Below are 25640 nucleotides of genomic sequence, written 5' to 3' on the forward strand. Positions count from 1 at the left end.
TGGTGGCCGGTCGGCGCGGGTCTGCGCCTGCGCGGAACCGCCGCCATCGCCGCGGCTGGGCGGTCGATCGGGGAATGGCGGCGACGCGCTACCGGCGTTTCCTCCGGCTCTGCGAGGAGTGGCCCCTCGACCGGACCAAGAAGGGCCGCGATCTCGGCGCCTTCCTGCGGCAGCGAGTGGCGCTGGCGTTCCGAGAAGGGGAGAGCACGCAGGTAAACGCGGCCATCGGGGAGTTTGGGTGGGGGCCCGGCGGCCTCCGGGCCACTGGCCCTCGACTCGAGCCTCGCCGGGCAGCAGCCGAAACTCGAGGCCCAAAACAAATGCTGCAAGTCCTCAACGGAGAAGTGCTCGGAAGGTCGTGCAGCATCGGTGGAGGAGGAACCTCGTCACTGCTTGAAGTCCTTTAGCAGCTGATCTACCCTCCTTGAGGTTGCAGACTGAGCCCTGGCCTTGTCAATCATTTATGCTGCAAATCTTTGCAAAAGTTTAAATTTAATAGCAAGAAAGAATCTATTGTCAATCATCCAGGGCTTGGAGGGAGACTCCCATCACATAGCTGTGATTTGGAAAAAGTGTCCCTGAAACAGCTCAGTACCTCCTCCTGTCACAGCATTATGCACCAAAGCCGCGTAACCGCCTGCTCAAGTTTTGTGGGGTTTTTTTTAAAAAAAGGCGAATTTACTTTCTATGCAGAGGACGGAAAAGATGGATTGCGCAGTCCTTTATGTAGTCCGGAGCGACCGACACCATCGGCTGCTCTCTGACAGCGCTGCGGGGCAACAGAGCTGTCTGCACGGTGCCATCGTCTTGCCTTCCTGTTTGGAGCCGCTTTCTGCGGCAATCCTTTTATGCAGGAGGTAGAGCGTCTTCACTCCACCTCTTAAGTGTACCCCCCCCCCCCCCCCCCCAAGCGGATGGAAACTGGCGTGACCAAGGTTAAATTACTTTATACTTGCATTAAATGGAATGAGCAGTCATTCCGCCTTTGGACCTTTTATGGAGTTAAGTGCAGTGATGTAAAGACGGAAAAATCTGTGTCTTCACGTTCGCTTTTCTTTCCCAATAAAAGGGCGTATTGATTGCTGGAGAAAGCTTGAGAGTTGGCTCTCTGGCAATGACCCAAACTGTGCCAGGTACCTCTCAGAGTACATGCATGACATCACATACAATCCTGAGATTCTTTTACCTGCAAATGAGGCAGAATCACCACCTATTAGTAGTGCAAAATAAAACTACTCAATGTAAACAAATAAAGAAATGTAAACCAATTGCAAAAGAGGGGGAAAAAATCAATAAAGTGCAAAAATAAGAGTCCTAAATTGAGTCTGTTGTTGAGGATTCTGATGGTGGAGGAATAGCAGCTATTCCGGAATCTAGTGGTACGAGTCTTGTTGCAACTACACCTCTTTGCTGATGTTAACAGCAAGAACAGAGAGGGGCTGGGTGTTGTGGATCCCAGATGATGCTGCTGCTCTCTCGTCGGCAGCAAACCCCAGGATGTTCTCGACGGTGGGAAAGGTTTTACCCGTGATGACCTGTGCTTTGTCCACTACCTTTTGCAGGGCTTTATGCTCAAGAGTCTTGGTGTCCCCACACCAGGCAGTGATGCAGCTGGTCAGCACACTATCCACCACACACCTGTAGAAATTTGCCAGAGTTTTCAATGTCATACCAAACCTCTATAAACTCAGGATGTATTGATGCTGATGTGCTTTCATCACAACACCATTAGTGTTGAGTCCTGGAAGGATCCTCCAAAATAGTGACTCCCACCTCCAAGAAATACTGAATGAAATCACAGGTATGAGGAATTGTACCAAACCTTATTTTGCCATTTAACTCTGCATACCAGTTCACGTCTTTGGACTTGGGGCTACCACATAGTATGTTTCTCTATTGTCCCTAGAGGAACCTGCTGAATGGATTTCATAAATGAGCTAACATGAAACACATTGTCTTAAGACTCATCTGGATTGTTGAGTTTGTCTGCTTAGAAAAGTTATGAAATGCTTTAAGCATTGAGGAAACGGTCACTGTTATATAACTCCTTGCGTATTTTCTGCAATGATTATTCAACACTGTTGAATTACTCCTGCGCTTAATTTTCTGCCACAAAATATTTCTGAAAAAGTCATGCAAAAAGCTTTGGAATGGGGCCCATCAGAACTGGAAAAGAGAAAAAAAACATTGTACCCATTTGGATTTCCCCTAAATAAGTTAAAAATAAGTTAAAATCATAAACTGAAGTTGTTGCTTAACAACCAATGTACTTCAGCGAGGACAGTGGATTATGTGGAATGGAAATAGAACAGAAACACAAATATACAGGTTGGATCTAGAGTGAAAAATCCTAATGTACAGTATAGGTTGTCCAGTTAACCAACACTTGTGGGTTTCCTCCCTATATACAAAAAATAGGGGTTATAATTTGCATAAGTACCTTTCTCAATTCCAAATAAAGTCATGTGTTTGTTCAGATTGCAGATCCAGAGATATGTGACCAGATGTATGAAAGTTTAGCAAGAATCAACTCCGCTTATTACAAAAACAAGGTACTGATCACTGACTGTTTAACTTCTCCCCTTCATACCCCAAGACCCTTGCTAGATTTTTGGGAAAATAGTGAGGTTGAATCTGAGACAAATGAAGATTGAGCAGAATTGGTATCGCTAGAGAAAGGATAAGGAAGGGAAATGGTTAAAATTGCCAAAATAATCTTTTTGAAGCTTATAATCTTGCACTGGAAAGGTTCAAATATGGTTGGAATGGGGATTTTTTTAAGGAGTTGTAAAATGTATGGAGAAATAGGAATTTTATCTGTGCTCCTGTTGATAGAAAGAGCGGCTGATGTATAAAGTGGGAAACCATAAAGCTCTGATCATCCACAATCTGACCATTTGAAAATCTCATTGGTTCAGTGCGTAGCTAACAGGTGTGCTCACTTTACCCAGTTGCATTCTTCTTCTAAATGTACCATATTTGCTGAGAAATTTTATATGATATTTGCATAACATTGAAAAAATTAATTAAAATTTGTTGGGTATCGATAGAGAATAAGATCTGGAAGTCCTGCTCGTCCAGCATTCCAAAATCCTGTCTATGTCAGACTATCGGAGTTTTACCATATAAACTTACTATAATGTTAGTACAGAAATTGGCCACAGGAAAGAACCCACAGGATAAACCCAGCCAAAATACATTGATGTATGTGAATATAATGACTGCTGATCTGATAATGTTTATCAGTGAAATAATTAAGTTCAGAATCAAAGTTGTATATGCAAATGGATTGGAATCAGAATATTAATACAGGACTCAGTAATTAAACTTAATTTTGGAATAACATTGTTTCAGCAATTCTGAGTTCACGTTGATTTTTAATATTAGCAAGAAATTTAATCACAAGACATGATTGCTAATTTTTCATTGAACTCTAGTTCTGAGTGTTTTTAACCAATAAAATTAAGTGTAAAACTTTTATTTTAGTACCCTCGTCTTAGAAATACAAGTTTTACTGGCATAACAGTGGAAGAATGTCAACTGGTTCTTGCAACAGGTAACCATTTCAGACTGATATTGAGTCCGTTGTTTCAGTCAATGTTTTAAAAATGGAAGCAGTGAAAGAAAAATAAAACATCGTGCAAAAGAATCGAGTTCACACTGACCATCAAGCACCCACTTACACTAATCTCATTTTATTCTTCCCACAATCTTACCAACTTCCCCACCGACTCCCCACCCACATTCTATACCTCATGACACTTTGCAGTAGCTCGTTAACCTAACAACTTTGAGAAGTGGGAGGAAATGGAGTCACAGGGGCAGTATTAAAGATCAGGATAATACCCCATGTTGCTGGAGCTCTTAAGTTGCAGTGCCATCCTATCTGGTTTCCTATTAATCACACGCAAGTAAATCTTTATATTCTCAATATAATTGGTGTGCATACTCCAAAATCAATCCTATCCCAAAACATGTTTATGAAAAAAGAGTTGTCAGATATTGAGTGGGAATCATAGCAATTTTCCTTAAATCCAAAAGTTTTGAAAATATGTGCTGCACCCCCTACTCAGACCAAGATAAACTAATTTGAAGTACATTTGGAATAAACTTCAGACATTAGTCCTAGAGTATATTTGGGTGATTTTCAGACTTTTTCACTTTTAATGTTGATACTAACTGAATATGCAGCATTATTCTCATTTAATAAAATAGTAGTCATTACCGATAAATACCTTCAGTGAACTATTGGACAAGAAAAGCTTTGTCAGATACAGTGGGGCCTTCTGTAATTTAAAAAAAAAGTTGAGAATGAAAAATTACATCACATATATTAGTTGTTAAACAGAACAAACTGTATTTGATAGTTCTACAAATTCACTGAACATTGGCCATTACGTCCTTCTACGTTGAAGAAATCTTGTATTTCAAAGTTTGTCTTTTTAGAAACTTACTGTCCATGATGCCAACAAGAGAATAATCAGGAAATTGATCATTGAAAAAGGAAGCAATTCTTGCTTCTCAATCCTTTAAAGACATGCTGCTGTTGGTTAAATTTGTCAGTATGTTGCTTGATTGACCCCCTCCAACCTGTATTCGAGTTTTCTTTATCTCTGAAGATGATAATGACATGAACTTCTGGCTGCCTCATTCCTCTCTTTCTTTGTAAATTGAGGTCAGATAAAACTCAAGTTGAATCCTAACTCAGGTTTCATTCACGCTGTTTACCATCATTGACTAACAATTTTAAAATGTTTGTCTGAGTATTCAAATCAATACTTTGCCTTGGCCCTCTAGTTTTAATGTCTAATTCAACAACCATGAGATGTATACGTTCCCCTGTTGATCATTCACAGATTTAATTAGTCTGCCACATGCTTCAGCTGCTGATGCCCAAACTCGCGTACTACTTTTTCTTCCTGAGCATCTGCACCTCTATCCTCCCTCTAGATGTTCTTGAAAACCTCAAATCAACCTTAATTTATTTAACTTTTATCCCTAAAGATTCTGTACAGTTCCTTGAGAAATTTTGATAAAGTTGATTTAAAGACTTGTTTATTATTCTTCATATCAAATGAATATGTTTGAGAAGCAGCATTTGGAAGTTTTCCTAATACCTCAGTTTCTGTCATTACAGAATTTTAATTTGTTTCTTGGTCTTGACTAATTACCTAGTGGTCTTGCTCAATTTGACATTAAAGTTATGAGAAGTGATTTTGATGTTTCCTGGTTGTTTTCTCATGTCATGCTGTTTGTAAATTGTAATATTTATATTGTAATATTGTATATTACATTGTATTTATATTGCATATTGTAATATTTGTTGATAGATAATATGAAACAAGTAGAAGAAATGAAAAAAGGTATGTGGAAAAAACTGCGAGAGAAGTTCACAGGGAAACCAGATAATGTCGCCAAGGAATATGTCTGACTGTAGCATCTTACTGAAACTGCAATTGTTATTTATATATTAGTTGCTAAATAATTGTCTGACTTCTAGATGTTTATTTTTGAATTTACAATTGCTGAAGTAATTTGAAAGTTTCCTTTTGATCTTTTGAAATATACCAAAAACTCATGTTCAAATGTTAAAGGCCATATTTTAAAATATAACTTTTAATCCAAATTTTCTTACAGTTTAACAAAAAAGGATTGCTTGTAAAGCAGCACAGAATATTTTAATAAGATCAATTTTAAAGAACCTAACATGCATGTTATGGTGTTTATGGATGTGATCCTGGGCTAAAATATCTGCAATAAGATTATTTATCACAATGGTAGCTCAAGTTTAAATTATTTATTTAATTAGTATGAATATACCTTTAAACACCAAATTTTCAAAACAAGCACACTCCCTAATGTCCTTTGAGAGGGAAATCTGCTCACCTCCTTATTGCTATCTATACATGTCCCAAATATATTGATTCTCTTGCCTGCCATCAAGATTGCACTGCTGTCTTTTGAACATCTGGAATTATACCAAAAATTGGAGCAGGCTGTTCATAATTATGTGATAATTTGACATGCAACATTCACTCAGCCAATATCCCATATTCTAGCACAGACTACCGACAGAAAAAATGACATTGAGAGAGTCTGTTGATAGTGGAGCCTAATGAATTGACAAGGTCATACAGCATGAGTAAAGGTATAAAGTCCATGATGGACAATTTTTGTTTCAAGCTCTTTATCACAAGATGTTATTTAGATCAGCCATTCTCAACATTTTTTTGGCTATGGTCCCCTTTGGACTTTGTTCAAAGTTTATGTGCCTCCTTCCATGTGAAAGTCATTTTGTGGGATTCTTCTGTACTTCACTCCTACCAATGAAAAAAAGACATTAAAAAAAAAATGATTTCAGTCCATCTGTTCCCCCCGCCCAATTTAGAAAATTAGATTTTTTTGCATGTGTTCTGGAACAAGACACACTTCCAGTGAACACCAGCATACACCTAACAACGTTGAAAATTATCTATTTTTAAAAAAACAGACAATGCTAATCTGGTTAATTACTGCCCTTGAAGTCCTCTGTCAATCATCATGAACTTGTGTCATTTTCACAAACGTACAAAATGGTTGGATCCCAGCAGTAAGAAAAGTTGCTCTTGACATGAAGGCAGCATTTAATTAAGTGTACCTCTGAGCCACTTGTATAAAACTGAAGTTAAATGAAATATTCACCATAAAGGATGATGTTTCTGGTTGTTGGAGACTATCAGATCCTAACCATTACTGCAGGAGCTGACAAGAATAAGATACTTTTTGAAATGGATTTTTTTCTGATGATTTTAAAACAATTGTGTTTACTGTTGACAGCTCAAAAATGAAAGTCTGTCTTATTATATGACTTGCAACATTCAAGCTTAGGAAGTTGAGATGATACTTGTCACTTTTCAGACCAAGATCCAAGCATTGGCATTCTGCAATAACATAAAAATCTAAACACCTTGAATGAGAATACCACAGGTGAATTGCCTATTATCAACAACTAGGTTTGTCATCAGAAATTATGAAGGATAATTGACCATTAACTCAGTTCCTCTCTCCATGTGAACGGTTTATTGTTTCTGATGTTTTCTCATTAGTTTAGATTTTCAGTATTTCCAACAGTTTTTTGACATCTTGAAAAGTTATAGCTCTTGCCTGAAGCAGTAAGTACATGTAACCACCAGGATTTCCAAGTTCAGATAATACTGATGTAAATAAATTATCATTCACAATTTCTGGGTTAGATGTTTAATTCTCTGCCTTCCCAACATACAGAGTGAGTTTATTCATACATTTAGAATATCCTGTTGAAGAAGATGGCTTATCTCAACTATCTTCGGGACAGTGATCTGAAAGAAATAAATAGTGGTATTTCTAGTGATCCTCATAATGAATAAAAATTTGTCAAAGTGGAGTAATACACTGTCATCTTCAGTTCAAGAGAAGTCTAAAGTTTGCCTTCACAGTCAAGTTCTATCGACTTACATAGAGCTTTTTTTAAAAACACTTCCTCAATGAATGACATCATTACCATTTGCCAGCATTCTTATGGGTACAATTTATAATAACCTAGTACAATAATTAATTGGTTCATGTTTAAATGTGTGTGATATTCAATTACATTCCCTACTGAAAATTGTGGAAGAAAAGTGATGACTGAATAGCAATATGTTCCCTGCTTGATTTCTCATCTCACTATGATGGCTACCACCTCTCCAGTTATTTCTCTTATAGATCACTAGGAAACCTGAACATCCAGCATTCAATACAAAGTCACCTGTTTTACTTTGGATCAATTTTACTTTAGAGCTTGCTTCCAACAGCAAATTGCCTACACTCAATGCTACACTAAGGTAAACGTGCACTTAGCTTTTGCAAATAAGTTGTGTTGGTTTACTACTTGAAGACATCCCAGCCCAAAATGGTAAGACCTTGGGTGGGAGAATGAAATAGCATAGTATAATGATATATAGGTAGTACCTGGGTTCAATACTAGTTCTGTTACCAAGGTCTGTTTTTAATTCAGATTTGTATTTAAATAGGTACAAGTACATACGAGCTTTATTTAGTGTCAGGCAAATGTTTATCTTACTATATAGCATATTTAATATATATTTGACCTTTCAATGCATATCTTAAACATAATACAGTATATAATGTAGTATTGTAAGCAAATCTAGATTGCTCTCTATGCAAAACAGATTCTATAACCAGTTTTTGACTACCATATGAATGTCATAAAGAAAAAATAATAAATCACATCAGTTTTATTGGTAACTTCATATTACTTTGGCAAAGGGCTGGGGGGAGGGAGTAAATACGTTTCAAACAGAAGTGAACCCTTGGAAGTTACTAGATGAAACATTGGTAGCAGAAGAAAACCAAGAGGAAAACATTTAAAATTCAAGACCCATCAGCAAATGCGATCACAAGCAATGCTAGTTTGGAGTGCAAGTTTTCATCTCATAAAGGTGCTGGCTACCAAAATTAGCAGATAAAGAGTTTTATTTGGGTAATTTACAACATGGAAAACTGGAGCCAATTTTTACATCTGAAGAAGTTATCCAATCCAATGGGGGTTATGGCTGTGCCGTATCAGAGCAGCGAATGGGGTGGCAGCCGCTTCAGGGCGAGCAAAGTGGCTGTGCCTTGGAGTAGCGAGCAGGATAGCAGCTGGGCAGTGTCAGACCAGCGAGCGGGGTGGCAGCTGGGCCGTGTTGGGAGTGGCGAGCCGGGCCTTGTCAGAGCATGATGGCGGCCAGGCCAAGTCAGAGTGGTGAGGGGGGTAGGGGAGCGACAGTTGGAGTGAGTGGGGAAAGACGCCACTTTTTAATTTAAATTATACTGAACCATACTTGAAACGAAAGTTGACACCATTCTACTTCCGATTGGTTTGCCGGTTTGTAACTGGGTTGTTCGTAATTCGGACGTCTTCAACCCGGAAACTCCCTGAAATGTGGGCTGGCCAGAATAACATCTGACATCAAATCAGTTAAACTTAGCCAGATGTCTAACCTGCCAAGCATTATGAATGTTTCTGAATGTTCCTGACATTAACAAATATTTCAAATTATTAAAATCAACTAAAAATATTTCACAAAAAATTCAAACATTTTTAAAGTAAAAATATACAAGTTAAATATCATTTTAAACAATTGAAGGCATTTTTTAAAAAAATGAAATCCATGTAGCCATTCACATAAATCGATTACAATTTTGTGCTGCCGAACCTGGCACAGTTCGAAGCAAGCAAATTGCAGTGGGTTTATCTTCAAGGAGTGCAATATTGGAATAATGGAAGAATTTCGAGTGAAGAACAATGCATTTGAGATCCTTGTCATGATATTAGTGGTACATTTCTTTACTGGACCTCAGTATTTTGTCGAACTTAGAATTGTTAGATATTTACCAATGCAAATACTATTTTAATACATCCTGTTTATTATCAGAGATGAAAGAGTCTTTCTATCTCCTTCCTGCCAATTGCACCACCCCTAATTCAACTTATGCGATGCAAACATTGAAATAATGCAAAACCAAACTAATTGGAAATATCACTGTCATTTGTTTTGTAAAACAGATGCCAATGAAGAGAACTAGCTGTTCTAATCAACTTAAGTACAGAAAGTACACTTTCTAACAGAAAACATCTATTTTTTTTTGTGCCTTACACCTGTTGTGAAGGATAATTGACCATTAACTCCGTTCCTCTCCTTCCCTGCCTTGTTTGAATTGTGTATATTGCGGTGGTCACGTGTCCTCCCCATCTGAAATTTATTTGGAAGTCACATCACCTGTCAATCAAGGTGGACTTCAGCCACCTATTAGTGCACACCTTGCTGTTGTGACAGAGTATATGTTTATGGGAGATAAATTGGGAAATGTTTGTAAGTGTAAGTTACGTACAAACACTTTAACAGATCTTATTTGAAAAGAGAAACAAAAATGATCTCTGGTGACCTGAAAGAAAGGTTATCATCTGGAGAACCCTGAAGGGAGAAGATTCGTCAGGAAGACACTGAAGTGACTGATGGAAGTACATCAGTTGTAGATGACCTGAAACAACACATCTCTCTCTGAAAACCAAAAAGAATCTTCCTAAGCAGTAACCATTTACCTTTCAAGCACCAAAGCCTGGTGAACTTTATGAATGTTAAATTCTATGTACGGTATAAGAATTTCCTGCAACCAGTGAACTTGGAGGAATGAGGTGAAATTGGACTGTGAACCAAAGAATTTTTCTGAACACACACATTACATACACGTGTGCTTGGAATTAGAAGGGGGGGGGGGGTTAAGTTTCATGTTTAAAGGTAATTAAAAGCAACCATTGTTTAAGTAACCATTTGTCTTGGTGAGTATCTACTGCTGCAGGGTTTTGGGGTCCTCTGGGCTCATAACGCTGTTGGCTAATTTAAATCACTTAGGGTCATTATTGGCTAGAAGCACAGATTAACACTATATAACACCAATGCACAGAGCATTCTTTCCCAGTAGATAAAATTTTAAATCACTGATATAATTTCTTTCAATGTTATTAAAGAATCCAGGTATTGTTATTGTTCTTTCATCAATTTCATCCTCAGTAGAGTTGGAGGTGGACATTACTCTTTGCTATTCAATGCTTTCTTGATTACATTTTCAGAAAATCCAGTCTTGACTCTCAACTTTACTTTGTCGGAAACAAATAAACAAAGTGTAAACTTAAATGTGTTTCAGTCACAAAAAAAGGAAGATTATGCTCAATACAAATCTCAGAACCAATTTGACTTGATTTAACCAAGAGTTGATACACTTTTATGTTTTAGGTGTAGATCTGAGATTGGAATTTTTTTGCACTCAACTTGCCAATGCTCTAAAATTAAACAATTTTGGTTTGGGGTAGGTAATTTTTTGGAATGAATGATGGGGGTCAAATTCACACAGGATCTGGTTATTTTTATTTAATAATAAGGCTATAAGGCCAAAATTAAATATGTATCAAACTGAATTTGTGTTAATTGCTTTAGCAGTTTCCAGGAAATGTATAGCAATATTATGGAAGTCAGAAATAGATTTTGGAATGAATGGATGGCATGCAGAACTTCATAGTTGTATACCATTAGAGAAGATTACTTATAATCTGTGAGATAAATATGTTTTTGGAAAAGATGGTCCTCATATTTACAAAATTTGGGTTTGCATATATAATGGGCTGCCTGATAACCTCACTTCTTGGTAGCCTCTAATAGATGTTATAGTATAAATGTTTTATTTGCTTGGCATCCTCTATTTTTTTTCCTTTCTTTTAGGGGTTGGGGAGGGAAAGCGGGAGTATGGCATGGTGGGGTGGGATTATATATACCACATGTATGATTTTTTGAAATAATTTCTGGAATTGAATGTAATTATTACTGTGGTTTAAAATTTATAAATAAGTTTAAAAAATTAACACTGAATGATAAGTATCAATGACACAAGACACCTGAGACATTGACCCCACAATGGTATATTACTGCTATCAAAGCATACTTCAAGAACCTATTAAACCCACTGGCTTCACCGCTCATTGATTATAAGGTTATCCACAAGACAAAGCATCAGGAAAGTAAAAATACCTTCAACTTTCAGACGATATAAAGTAATCATCGGGTTACCTTTTACAAATCGCAAAATACTTTGGCATTTATGATGGAGCTACTTGGAGTAATTTTACAGAATGTGATAACAGAACATGATACATATCCCTTTATACTTGCATATATGTGTCTATCTAGAAGCCTCTTAAATGCTACTAATCTATCTGCTACTACTACTCCTGGTAGTCTGTTCCAGCACCTACCATTCTGCAAAGAAAACTTGTTCCACACATCACCTTTAAACTTCTCCACCTAATATACATCTTCTAGTAGGTGATACTGTTTACCCTGGGAAATAAATGCTGAATGCCTCCCATTGTTTTACACTTCTGTCAGGTACCCAGCAGCCTCTGATGCTCCAGAGAATACATATCAAGTTTGTCCAACCTCTTTAATAGTTTATACTCTCTAATCCAAGTAAATCTCTCTATCCATTCCCAAACCTCCACATCCTTTCTGTAAGGGAGTAATCAGAATGGCACCCATTATTCTTAATCTGGCTGAATTGGTTTCCCTGCCCAATGAAGGCAATCATACTGCAAGTCTTCCACCAGATCTACCTTAAAGGATCTGTGGACCAGTATTTGCAGGATCCCTCTGTACATGAATGCTTATAGGAATCTGCTATGAACTGTATACGTTCCCTGTACATTTGATCATGTTACACTTGTCCAAATTAAATTCTATCTGCCATTTCTCTCCCCATATCTAAATGATCTTTAGACTTGTTGATAACTATACTCTCCAAAACATCTTCTGCAAACTCACCGACCCGCCCATTTTTCCATGCAGGAGATTTACGTGAATCACAAACAGGGTCCTAACACTGATCCCAACAAAGCATTACTGGTCATGGATCTCCAGCCACAAGTGTACTCTTCCACCATTATTGTCTTACACAGGTCAGCCAATTCCATATTCAAACCAGCAATTTACTGTGGTTCCCATGCATCATGTTTGTTGTCTCGCAGTTCGTTAAGAGTGCAAAATTGTTATATAACACTTCGTATTCCAATAAATAGTTTAAAATGAAATTTATTAGAATACATCTCTCAAGTGGATACTAATTTTATAGATTCCATGCAGAGAATAAATTTCAATGGTAGTGTAACCAATACATTCTGTGTACGCAACAAATATTAGCACTGGCACTGCCTATGTGTACATTTAGCGTCGGCTACAGGGAGTGCACACAAAAGCTCATTCCCGGGATGATGACTAAATTATTAAGGGGACACTATTCAGTCTCCTATCCCATTATTAAGCCCACAGGTTCAGACACAGCAGTTTAGTGGATTTTAATCAAGACGTGCAACAGCAACTAATAAAAGTTAGTAGTGGAAGATTCTGTGGAGTGGTAATATTTCCATACCTGCAAAAGGCAATTGGATGTTCCCCCCCCCCGCCCAATTTTACCAAAATGTAAAACAGAAATTAATTACTTTGTACATCACAAGCTTTCAAAATATATAAAACCCAGAGTAAGAAAATAGTATTAGTCACATATTTTAACATTAAAGTATTGCACCTGACATCATCACCAAAACGGAACCATAATCCCTTCCCCAAAGAACAAAACTCATTTTTAATTTACAATTGATTACATTCACATGTAGTTTGCAAAAAGTGGTTTTCTTATCTTAATATCTCTTCCATGGTCCCATAGAATATTCCAACGTATTCTCTTTATGAGAATTTACCATTTAGTTATTTTTGATGAAGCAACATGTCAATAATACACAATATTCAAAGGCGGCGATATCATGGACACCAATCTAAATGCTTTTGAATTTTTCAGACTTTAGCCATCTGGTGGTTTACATTAGTTGGGTTGCCTTGTACATCCACAAATCCCATTCTCTGTCTTCGTTTTCTTTGTTCTGTCATCTGTATAAAACAATAATAGATTTTAAGATAATCGAATTCAAATGTAACAAATAATTTTGCAATAATCCAAGTAATATGGAAAGTCAGAAAGACCTGATAAAGTTTTCTGTCCATTAAAAATTTGTGGAGTCCAGCACCCATGATGACAGAGCTCATGTTTGGTCGACCCTGAGGGTTGTGGGCTCCAGGGAAGAAACCGGCACAGGGCAATTGAGCAGGAGAACACTCTTCCCCACCCCCTGGTCAAAAAGGAGAAGCTTTCGAGAGGACTCTACAGGGTAGAAGACCATAGTACTGGAGCAGGACAGGCAGTGAGCTGCTATTGACAAACTTCTAGTAACCAGTTGACAGGATTGGGATTTGTGAGGGTGCTAATGGAGAGCAGAGCTCTTAAAGGGGCTTGGGCACTGACAGCTTCCTAACGGCTTCAGGAGTTTGAGACCAGGGATCGAGGAGAGTGACTTGGATGTCTCCAGCTCAGGTTCTCTGCTAGACGGGATAGGAGGTCATGGACCTGCAGAGGTTTCAGGAGCACATGAAGCAGTGGAATTGTAGTGGGATCCACAGACATGATGTCTCTGATCTCCGTTTTGCCTTAGGGTTAGGTGATTCTGGGCGGGTTGTGCCTCAGCAGGGCAAACAAAGGGAAACTAATTTGTGTGCATGACAATAAAAGAATCTTGAAAAATAATCCAAGGCAAAACACTAACAAAATACAGTAAATCCCCCTGGCATTCGGCACCTATGGGGATTGGTAGATGCCAGATAAGTGTACTTGCTGGTTGAAACTCTTACAATACTTAACTAATATATCTGCATTAACAATAAACAGTTTAAAATACAAAAATACCATACTGTACTTACACTGAACAAACTTTGCTTGCATGAATATATAAACCTTAATTTATATTTTACTTTATTTTCAGCCACATTCTTTGAAAACATTTAACCATTGTTGCATCTGCAGGTTCCTCCCCCTCCATGGAGCCAACCAAAAGATGAAAAATAACATTATAAATAATTAACTCTCCCCCCCCCCCCCCCCCCACCAACACCCCCCACCCCGAGTTTACGGATAAAGGTTCTGATCGGGGAGGCTCTGACTAAGCTAATTTTTTTTTTGCTGGTTGCCTGAATTTCGGATATCGGGTTTTACTCCTCTCTGTTAACAAGCGACTGCAGATCTGCAGTAAAATACAAACTGCTGGAGGAACTTAATGAGCCAAGCAGCATCTGTAGACGATAAGGATAATTGATGTTTCAGGTCAAAACCCTGAATCACATTGGCACAGTGGTGAAGGCATTAGACCTCCTGCCTCACAGAGCGGAGCCCTGGGTTTAATCCTTATTTCTAGTGCTATCTGCGTGGAATAAGCACAATCTTCCTGTGACTACATGGCTTTCCTCCCAAGTTTCCAGTTTCTTTCCAATTCCCAAAGTAATCCATGTTGGTAGGCCACTGTAAATTGTTCCTATGAGTGGTAAGATCTGTGGGTGTTGGTAGGATATAGGGAGAACTGGAATAAAAGGGGATTCTTGTGAGATTGGTAGTTGATGGTTAGTGTGGACAATGGCAGGGGTGTAACTAGGTTCTAAAGTTAGGATAAAGAGTCAGTGGTTGAATGGTAGGCTGCACTGAATTTTTGGCGACAGTGGACCCAGATGGGGGAGGGGGGGGTTCAGGCACGATCAGACCAATCAGGCGGCGGCAGGCCAGGGGGAAGGGCAGCGACAGTGGAGGCTTCAGACCAGGGGTGGGAGAAAGGCACCACTTTTGAAAAATGAGCTTCCCCTGCGCCCCCTCTAGCTACACCAGTGGACAATGGGATTTGTTCCCTCCTGTTTCTCTCCACTGCTCTATGACTGAGGTAATGTAAGATGTGTCTTAATGTTAAATGCTTACCTGTTCCTTTAGATCTGTAAGTTGATTTGTGAGAATTGTTACCAACTTCATGGTCAAGTATAATTTGTCTTGTAAATTTCGAAGTTCATTCTGTTCTCCTTCCCCTTCATTACAAACCAAGGACATAGCCCTCATGCGTGGAAACCAGTCCAGGTTTTTGGTCTAGACCAAGTAAAAGAGAACAATAAATGATCTTTGGGAATGGACCAAATTCTGGAATGCATGATTCGTTTAACCCTCCAGCATGAGTTAAATACATGGAAAAAAAAAATGTCAGGAAGTTTATTTGTAACGTTCCTCTTATTTTCTCTGGGCAAAGGAAAAGCTTCAATAATAAAGTACAAAATGCAGTCAATCCTCACACAAGGGTCTACAATCAAGAATGTAATGTCATCAAATAACCTGCATCAATAGCGTTGGTAATCAATATACTACATTTTAGCCAGACACTGGTAGAATGTCATTCTTCCAGTAATGCTGAGGGATCTTTTAAATCGACCTGGCAGATGTGGGTAGAAACAAAATGCTGGAGAATCTTCCGCAGGTCAAACAGTGCACCTTTTGTGGCAAAGATAAAGATACATAGCTAACGTTTCGGGCTTGAGCTCTTCATCAAGGTATGAGAAAAGTGTGGGCATCTTTTGAATTCAAAAGATTAGCTCCTGCTAATCCAGAGTTGGACCTAATGTGTGTCACATTGGACCCAACCTGCCTGCAGTGAGAAAAAATCATTCCTCTTTTGTGGAGAAAAATTGTATAGTGCAGATATTTGCATCACACACTAATGTTTGAAAAAAATCCATGTGACAGGATTTTAAGTTTTGATGATAACATAACTACAAAAAAAAAAGACAGATTTGTGGAATTAGTCATGAAATAGATATGCTCTGACACAATTATCAATTTAATGAAAAATTTAAGGTGGCATGGTTGGCATAATGCTTTTACAATGCCAGGAATCAGGACTGGAGTTTGTGTGTTCTCCCTGTGTCTGCGTGGGTTTTCTCCAGGGCCTCCGGTTACCTCCCATCCTTCAAAAATACTCAGGATGTAGGTTAATGGGATGTAATAGGGCCGAATTGGCCTGCTACAATACTGTATGTCTTTTTTTTTAATTAAAGTAACTTCAGAATGGGTGTGAAAATGTATTAACAACTTAAAATCAGCTTCTTTGATCAGATCCAGTACAAGGCTTCCCTCAACTCTATGAGATCTTCAATTAAGAAGAATCTTCAAATTCTTTCAAGATGCCTTGAAACAGAGCCAGATAATAGGTATTGTGATGACATTAATATTGGAACTGTGAGAGCCGAATTTCATGGGACATTCTACAAACACTAAACCGCCCGGTTAGTGCAACACTGTTACAGTGCCAGTGGCCTGGGTTCAAATCCACCACTGTCTGTAATGAGTTTGTACATTCTCCCCTTGTCTGTGAGAGTTTCCTCCAGGCACTCCAGTTTCCTCCCACTACTCAAAACATACCGAGATTGTAGGTTGATTGGGTGTGATTGGGGAGCACAGGCCTGTAGGCCGAAAGCAGCTGTTACCAATGCTGTATGTCTTTTTTTTTAAACTAGCAGACATAACCTCAAGATCTAGGCATGAAGAGAAGGAGGAATTGCTTTTCCCAGGTCATGAATCTATGGAATTTGCTGCCTATTGAAGCAGTCTAAGCTACTTCAATGAATATATTTAAAACAAGACTGGATAGATTTTTACAAAGAAAGGGAATTAAGGGATAGGAGGAAAATGAATAATGGAGCAGGCTCGAGGGGCTGGATTTACCTACTCCTGGTCCTATTTCTTATGTTCTAATGTTATGGTAACCAAGACACCATGAAAAATGTGTCCTTGCACTTTCACAAAATTGCACTGCTGGATCTTTCCTGTCCACCTAATAGAGGGAGAGACAGATAGGAGTCTCAGTTTAAAGTAAATTGTGACAATTGGCACCTATGGGAGCAGAACACTTCCTCACGATGGATCTGGAACGCAAGCACAAACACCTGCCCTCAGCTGTAAGGAGCAGAACTTTATCTTTTCACAGCTGACACCCAAATGTGTGGAGATTAATACAGTAAAATGGTCATTTTTATGATTTCTGCTGAAACTTCAGACAACTGAGGATAGATTCCATCTCTGGTCAGCTGGACTAGAACCTGGGGCTCATGGGGCAGCTACTCCTTTTATTAATCAAACAAATTTACGTACAATAAAAGTCCTAAAATCCAAACAGCTCGGGGATTTGTTCAGTCCAGAATTTTGGATTTTCTGGATTCTTGGACAGTACTTTCAAAATTCAAATTTAAGGAGAGCAAATGGGTAAACGATAATGTATTAACAAAACATTTTTTATATAATATACAAAATAAATATTTTTTTCTTTTCCACGACTTATGCGTGGTCGCTTGTTGCCGCTGTGCATCTGTGGTGCTTATGTATCCACGTACACATGCACAAATGCAAAAGCAGAGGGTTTTCAAGATCTCTGGATTCTTGAGTGGTCTGGATTTCAGACAAGAGTTTTTGAGAAGTCCGGATTCTCGGGAGGTCTGAATTTCTAGCATCCGGACTTTCACTGTAGTAGTGAACTGCTTGAAAATTTGATGAGCTAAAACCGAATACAATAATTAATTAAAATATTACCTTTATCATTTGAGCAACATAGCTTTCTGGCCCAGTGTAATCAGTCCTTTTTTTCACATGAACCAACACAATGAAGTATAAATAATTCCAGATGTTGTGTTCAATTTTAATATGTTCTTCAAATGAGACCGTTTTGTTGTCGAACTTATCCCGTTCAAGGCCTGCGCAAAACAACAAAAAAACTCAGGTTACTGAACCTAGAATCGAGTACATCTTGTATTGTTGTGTTTCAATGCCATCTTGCACAAAGGAATGGAGATCACTGGCAAGAGCAACAGATGACCTCATATACTGTCAAGTCACAATACGTCTTCTGCAAACCTTCCACTCGTGAAATATGAAAGTCTGCAGAATCTATGATTGTACTAAAAACTCAAAGAAATGAGGGAGGAACTCAGCCAATCTTGCAGCATCCATAGGAGGTAAAGATTTATTATGGACATTTCGGCCCTGAACCCTTCTTCAAGGAATAAGAAAGAATAGGAAGGCGAAAGAATAAAGCCTGAAGATTGACCAACAAATGGTGTTAATTGATACAAGGTGAGAATTGATTTTGGCTCTATGAAAAGGGGTAAGAAACAAAGCTTGGGGAAAGGAAACAGGAAAGAAGAAGGGGCGGGGGGAGGATTTTAATGGAAACCGGAGAGGTCCAAGTTAATGCCATCTGGTTGGAGGGTGCTCAGACAGAAGATGAGGTTTTGTTCCTCCAGTTCGCAGGAGGTCTCACTCTGGCAGTGCATGAGACCATGGACAGATATATCAGCAAGGGAACTGAGATGGGTGGCCCACTGGGAGATCCATACTATTGAAGTGGACAGAGCTGAGGTGCCCGTGCACCCAAATATTACGTTTAAATATGTTAAATTGTCCTTCCTATACCTCTGGACATGTAAAAATCTCCTCTGAATTGTATCAAAGATCATTAAACATGTGCTAGAATCCCTTTGTGCAATCTGTAAAGTCTTTTTCTTTCTTCTTATATTCTATATAACTATATTGTATTTTTCGTACTGGTTACTTTGAGGGAGGGGCGGGGGTAAATGGTAAATACCATCATGTATGTAATTTTTAATTTGTTTCCTTTTGAAACTTTATTATAGTCATTCTTGGAATACTACATCTATGGAGAAAAATTTTAAAATAAAATATTTTAAAAGAAGACAGAGCCGAGGTGCTCAACAAAGTGATCTCCCAGTCTGCACCCAGTCTCTCCGACGTAGAAGAGACCACAACGGGAGCACTAGATGCAGAAGATGACCCCTGCAGATTCACAAATAAAATGTTGATTTATTTACAAGGTCTGTTTGGTAGTGGTGATGAAGGAGGAGGGGTGGGCAGTCACAGACATAGGTACCAAGGGGACGATTGGTGGGGAGGGAGGAGTGGACAAGGGAGTCATGAACGGAGTGGTCCCTGGGGAAGGGTGTTTCTATGTGCCTACTGTTAGGTCTGCTTTGTTCATGAATGAGTGAGTCAGACACCAGACTGGTTCTTTGTTCTTTATTACCGGATTGTAACACATGCAACTAACAGTGTTAGTTGGAGAAGGCGCATTCTGCCGTTATCAGCAAGTGGTGTTTTTTTCACCAGACTGAGTCGAAATCAAGGTTCTTTGTTCTTTATTACCGGATTGTAACACATGCAACTAACAGTGTTAGTTGGAGAAGGCACATTCTGCCGTTATCAGCAAGTGGTGTTTTTTTTATATACTTCAGGATACGTACTTAGTAAATTATCATACCATGACATTGTCCAATGAATAAACTGTTGCTATCCTTCTCTGCTAGCTTGCTGCACATCAATTTGTCATTACCACTCTTATCTTGAGAGTACAAGGTCACAACTGCATCTTGTTGCGGCCCAGCACCGGGCCGCTCATTCCCAGCTCATGATGTTTTTACCTAACACTACTCATAGTTTGTTAAAAGGATAAAACTCTGCAAATGTTGTTCCCAAAAACTTCCTAAAAATAAGGCACAGAAGGGATAAAGAACTTGTGAGCTACTTGCAACCAGAGGTACTGGCAAAGGATTTGATTCTGTTTCACTCAGGAATATTTTTGTGGATTCTCAACATAAATGATGCACCTGATAATGTTTGAGTGGTGACAGCAAAAAAAGATTCCCAATGTCTTTCTTTATACCGAAGTTCATTTTGAATTGTTGTAATTGGTAGCTATCCAAGCTGTTCACTTTAAAATTCTCCCTATGATTAGCATTGGCACCCAGTTTGAAGAATGAGTCTGGAGATGTGGGCAGGGCTGGAGGATTGACAGGGAGGCGGCTAATTTTAGGTCATGTTGGGCTGCCAACTAGTGAAGTGGCTGACTGAGGATGAATTTAGTTAGGGGTTGGTGAGTGATCAAGATCAGGGTGTCATTAGGACTCGGGGTTTGGTTGACAGCTAAGTGACAGGTAATGAATGAAGATCGTGGCCTTCATTAGGACTCCTGCGAAATAGCTGCGTTGGGGGTCTGGGTCGTTGAGGGAGATCAGTGGGCAGTGGTTGTATTTGGACCTGGTCCAGTCACAGAATCAGAAGGGTGACTGGTGCTCAGAAGCTCAGTAACGTGGAGGGGGAAGTAATTACAAGATCAATCACCCAGACGTTGCCATCTTGGGAATGCCTTTTGAACCGAGGTCAAAAATGAATCGTGCAAAGGGAATGATGCAACTTAATGAGTCAGTGCCACTCAGACCACGATAAGCCCCATCAAATTTCTGGAGCGACACCAACATTCTGGAAATGTTAATTGACATGTTTCACTCCCTGGTAACTACACTTTCAATCGCATGGTGCCAAACTAAAGAGTATTACAGAATCTAATCTTTATTTCTGCATTTAAATAAATCCTCCTCCTCACCCCCTATCCTTGCAATCACAAAGCACTTCCTCACATATAGTTTTTCAGGCAATAGTTCTGTTTCACATATTTGGAATATGTTAATATTCACTTGGCTTTTAAATAAATTTATTTGGATGCATCTCACAATCATTTGCATTTATGTCACATTAGCATAAAGAAATGACTTCAGATCATTGTTCGTCATCCTGATCTGTCTTCAGTCCTGTGTGATTTCTAGCAGGGTTTATGTGTAACAATTAGGAATGGCTACAATGGATCATTCAGCCTTCTGGTGCCAAGGGATTTCGGATAAATCTTGGCTTCTGACCTGTCATCCCCGTTACAATCATAACCTTTAGCATTTAAAGCCACAGATCTTCAGGACTATTTACTGATGTACACATTAGTTGGACAATTTGAAAACCTCAGCCTCTGTTTTTAGGAGAAATCAAAGATGTTGTCAAACGTAGTTTAACGACTGATTGCAGGGAACAGGAAGCTTGACTATCATATCCGGGGAAAAGATGGCAAAGATTTTTTTAATTTATTTTGGTAATGCCCTTGGAAATATCATGTAGACTTATACTTAGACCCTACCTGGATGACAGGATGATTTTTTTTTAAAGGAAGTACACATGTGTTGTGCTCATAAAAGATAAATTTACAGAAAAAGTAATATTAACTCTCATAAATTGTGGTGACTTGAAAGGACAACATATTTGTTTCTTCGGTAAAAGGGTTATATAGAATTCACATCGACAAATAAAGCATTTTAATCTTGTCAATAATTAATGTCAGTGAGGGAAGAATAACCATCTCTTCCCTTAATGTCTGTCCTTGCTGCAATGCAGTTTCTTTTTTTATTTGCTTGAGGTATGGAAAGGGTTAATGAAATGCATCTAAATGAGGATGAAAATAAGTAGGGCTTGTAAGCTGTTAATAGAGCATGAATATTTTTTCCGTGGTTTAGTCACTATCTCTGAAGATCTTTCCTGGAACCAACACACCAATGGCATCATGAAGAAAGCCTCTACTTCCTCAGGAGTTTGCGGAGGAGCTAGTGGAGTTGTTCAAATGAACCAGTACGGACTTGTAAGGCCGACATGGCCTGTTTCCGTGCTGTAAACGATTATATGGTTCAGGTGATATGGATGTGATGCCGAGATCTGGTAATGAGTGAGTAGCTGGAAAACCCCAGAAAGGTGAGAGACTCCAGGTGAAGCCCAATTGAAGGTGGGAGTCCTTAAAAGGAGCGGGTCAGACAATCTGATCTCTTGCGGAAGAGGTCTGATATTTCAGAATCTGCAATTCTGAGATCTCATCATTTAGGTACAGCTCGACCAGAGATGCATTTTGGCTGACACTGAAACAAAATCTCAGTTGCTTATTGGTCAAAAATTCAGGTTTTATCATGACTCAAGAAATAAAAAGATCCAGTCTTATAAAATGTCAGTTGTTGGGTTTGATAGTCATTCCATTTTTGCTGTAACTGCGCTTGAAATCACTGGAAAACAAATATAATTCCAAGGGATTAAGTACATTTGTGATGGTGGCTAATATTATAGATCATACACTTGGTTCCTTTACATCTGTTATATGTTACAGGGATTCTGAAAGTTCATCTTTAATTGTCAAGGTAAGACACGTCCTGGTAAATTCATAAAAGCTAAACAAATGCAGCCTCGTGTTGCTTGGAAGGTGCTTCATCGCACCAAGGGGGACAAGCCAATGTGTGTTTCTTTCAACCTGCACATTTAATTGCTGCAACAATATTTTTGGTTCAGATTGCTTTTATTTTTTTGAACAAATAGTACAGGAGGTCTGTACATACCGCAGATAAAGCAGGTTGACTTCAGGATTTCTTCCTTCTTTTGTTTCTCACTTCTCAGATCAGCAAATGTGTCAATAATAACGCCAAAGATCAGGTTCAATACAATAATAATTACAATGAAGTAAAAGAGCAGATCAAAGATAACACGTGCAGGAAACAGTGCCTCCTGGAATAAATCAATCAATGCAGAGTGTGATTAATAATCTGTTGTTTATCTGAAGATGTAGTTTGAATAAATGACTTAAAACTGACAGAAATTTATGTTTTCAGAGATGTTATCAGTAAAATATGCTCCATGTTGAAAATTGCACAGGAAATTTTGTGTTCACCATTTACCTTTTACTGTGAAATGTTTTCCAAACAACCATGTCCAATCCCCAGCTTCGACTGAATTCAATATATCTCCACTCTGTTAGCTGACATTTCTGATGTGATTCAGTTGTCATTGCAATTTTATTCACATCATTTCAAATTAATTATTCTTATCCAGATTTCACTGACAGCATCTCCATCTCTCTCATGCACAACACACACACATACACACACTTCATAATTTTACAGATTTCTTTCCACTTTGTCTGTTTTTGCCCAGCAATTATGTCAGATTTCCCTCCTGTCTGCAATGGAGGTAGTACCATCAAAACATCCTTTATTGAAGGTACTACTCTCAACAAACAAGAGGAGGGAATTCTTAAAATGCATGTACATTCACACTCATGTATACCATCTGCTTTAGTAAAAGTATGAAACTGTTAGAAACCATCAACTGTCTGCATTTATTAAATACATCAGAAATTAACTCTTTACAGTTACCGTCATTCAACAATTTAAGGATTTGTGTACACAAAGTTTTAAATGTAATCAATCATACATTTCACAGATACTTCCTGGATGCCTCCATTTCCCAATACTAATATCCTTTCAAATATGCAATGCCTCAGTCCAATTTTCTCAATTAATCCCTCCCTGTGACAGCAAGTGCACACTCCTGGCCTCCAATGCAGAGAGACAATCGAATCCTTGCGTTGGCATTGACAACACAATGGTTTATATCCCCCAAAGTTCAGATGTGATGAATAGGATTTGCTATACAACTGAAAAGAATGCCATACATGTCATCAAATACAAAATTAAAAAAATACGTAAATATAAGTAGATGCTTGATTGTTGTAACCCAAACCTTCCAACCACTCACCCTCCCAAAAGACCCCAAGAAAGTGTGTGAGAAGAAAAAAAGGTGAAAGAATAAGTGGAAAAATAAGAAAGGTTGCTCGAAAGTGCCATTCACTCCATAGATTTCAATTCGTTATTTAACTAGTCTTCTTCTTCGAAGGTTAACATACACTCGAGGACTGGAGGAAACTCAACTGAAGATTTACACCCGAGATCTGTAAATTACGTTCTCCATACGTGCAAAAATATGGGACTTACTTCTTAGGACTGAACGTGATTGAACAAGAATGCACAAGATCAACTGCCTCAACAAAAAGCGATGGACACATTTTCAATATGTGTTTGAATCCAAAACAAATTTCCATGTTTATCACTGCTTTCACAATCATTAAAGTGGCTTTGAATGCACTAACATACGTATAACATTCTTTTTTTCTTTGGCTTGGCTACGCGGACGAAGATTAATGGAGGGGTAATGTCCACGTCAGCTGCAGGCTCGTTTGTGGCTGACAAGTCCAATGCGGGACATGTATAACATTAGATGAGCAATAAAACCCATTCAACATTTCGGTTTCCACCAACTCGTTATCTGTCAGTGTCATCTGCGCCATTCGCCATACTTTTGCTCACATATTAAGAACTTGCAACACTATTGTCTATAGTGGGACAATTATAGATAAGGCCACCTTGACATGGTTTCTAAGGCCACATGATTCCAAAGTATCCACAGAGAAGCTACCTGTTTTTCACACAATGTGCCTTCTATATTAAAGTACCCTGCTGGTTTCCTGGCAAGCCTATTTGAAGCATCTACATGACACAGCTGCAAAGATTGTAACACTTATATCAACCCTGTGGGCTTGTTTCCTTCCTGCACCTTAGAAACATGACCCAAGCAAAAAATGAGCTGCTGAAGAAACTCAATGCATCCATGAGCAGAAATAGTCAGTCAATGTTTTGAGTCAAGAACCTTTATTCCTTCAACAACTCATTGTGTACTCAAGATTCCTGCATCTGCAGTCTTTGCGTTTCTCTCTGGCATGAGCAAACCTGTTTCACGATTTTAAGTTCTAACTTTGTACTAGAGGGCACCATGCACATTCCTTCACTCATTCTTTCTTTTTCTCTTCAGGGTCTTTTGGGAGGGTGAGGGGTTGGAAGGTTTGGGTTACAACAATCAAGCATCTACTTATATTTACGTATTTATTTATTTTGTATTTAATGACAATGTATGGTCTAAAAATTTTAAATAAAATAATTTTCATGAATTATCTCATTTGCCAGGCTTCACATTCAATGATCCCACAGTACTGGACCTAAAAAGATCTGAAAATTGCATGTTGTATGTCACCCAACTTTTCACTTCCATTGGTTGGCAGTTGCATTGTCAAACATGACAATTGTAAAAAAAAATCATTGATGTTCAACCGTCTTGAGCCAAAATGTTTTTTTTATTTCTTACACACATACAGCACAGGAACAGGCCCTTCCAGCCCATGATGCCCAAATTAACTTACAGTCCATTCCCCTACATTTTGAAGGGTGGGAGGAAACTGGAGCAACAAGAAGAAACCCACACAGACACTGGGAGTACATGCAAACTCCTTACAGACAACAATGGATCCGAACCAGGGTTGCTGGCACAGTAATACCGTTGTGCTTACCACTTCGCTAATGCATTCCTTCCTCTCTTTGCATATGCCCATATCACTCTGTTTTATGCCCTCTCTGGAGTTGTGATATTAA

At 38.7% G+C, this 25640-nt stretch overlaps 2 protein-coding genes across 7 annotated transcripts in view; one reads left to right on the top strand and one right to left on the bottom strand.

Moving 5' to 3' along the window:
- Nucleotides 1–24270, top strand: uqcc2 (ubiquinol-cytochrome c reductase complex assembly factor 2). Of its 4 annotated transcripts, XR_011358442.1 has the most exons (6): nt 1–212; nt 2478–2552; nt 3487–3556; nt 5331–5363; nt 7723–7841; nt 24055–24270. XR_011358442.1 is itself a non-coding variant. In XM_069941710.1 (5 exons), exons 1-5 carry the CDS (start codon nt 75–77, stop codon nt 24057–24059), a joined length of 321 nt encoding a protein of 106 aa, XP_069797811.1. In that variant the 5' UTR covers nt 1–74; the 3' UTR covers nt 24060–24263. The 4 variants fall into 4 exon arrangements, 3 of the variants coding, with proteins under 3 accessions (XP_069797811.1, XP_069797810.1, XP_069797809.1); XM_069941710.1 differs by lacking the exon at nt 7723–7841 and having other exon boundaries at nt 24055–24263; XM_069941709.1 differs by lacking the exon at nt 24055–24270 and having other exon boundaries at nt 7723–8256.
- Nucleotides 12626–25640, bottom strand: part of itpr3 (inositol 1,4,5-trisphosphate receptor, type 3) — a 263225-nt gene continuing 250210 nt past the window's right edge. For all 3 annotated transcript variants that reach the window (XM_069941706.1, XM_069941707.1, XM_069941704.1), the window contains 4 exons: nt 22722–22887; nt 18046–18206; nt 15397–15558; nt 12626–13493 (listed from right to left, as the gene is read on the bottom strand). In XM_069941706.1, the coding sequence (XP_069797807.1) occupies nt 13401–13493; nt 15397–15558; nt 18046–18206; nt 22722–22887 (582 nt within the window). In that variant the 3' untranslated portion in view covers nt 12626–13400. The remainder of the gene's footprint in view (nt 13494–15396; nt 15559–18045; nt 18207–22721; nt 22888–25640) is intronic.

Source organism: Narcine bancroftii, chromosome 5 (genome assembly GCF_036971445.1).
Source record: "Narcine bancroftii isolate sNarBan1 chromosome 5, sNarBan1.hap1, whole genome shotgun sequence".
NCBI classification, from domain to species: domain Eukaryota; kingdom Metazoa; phylum Chordata; class Chondrichthyes; order Torpediniformes; family Narcinidae; genus Narcine; species Narcine bancroftii.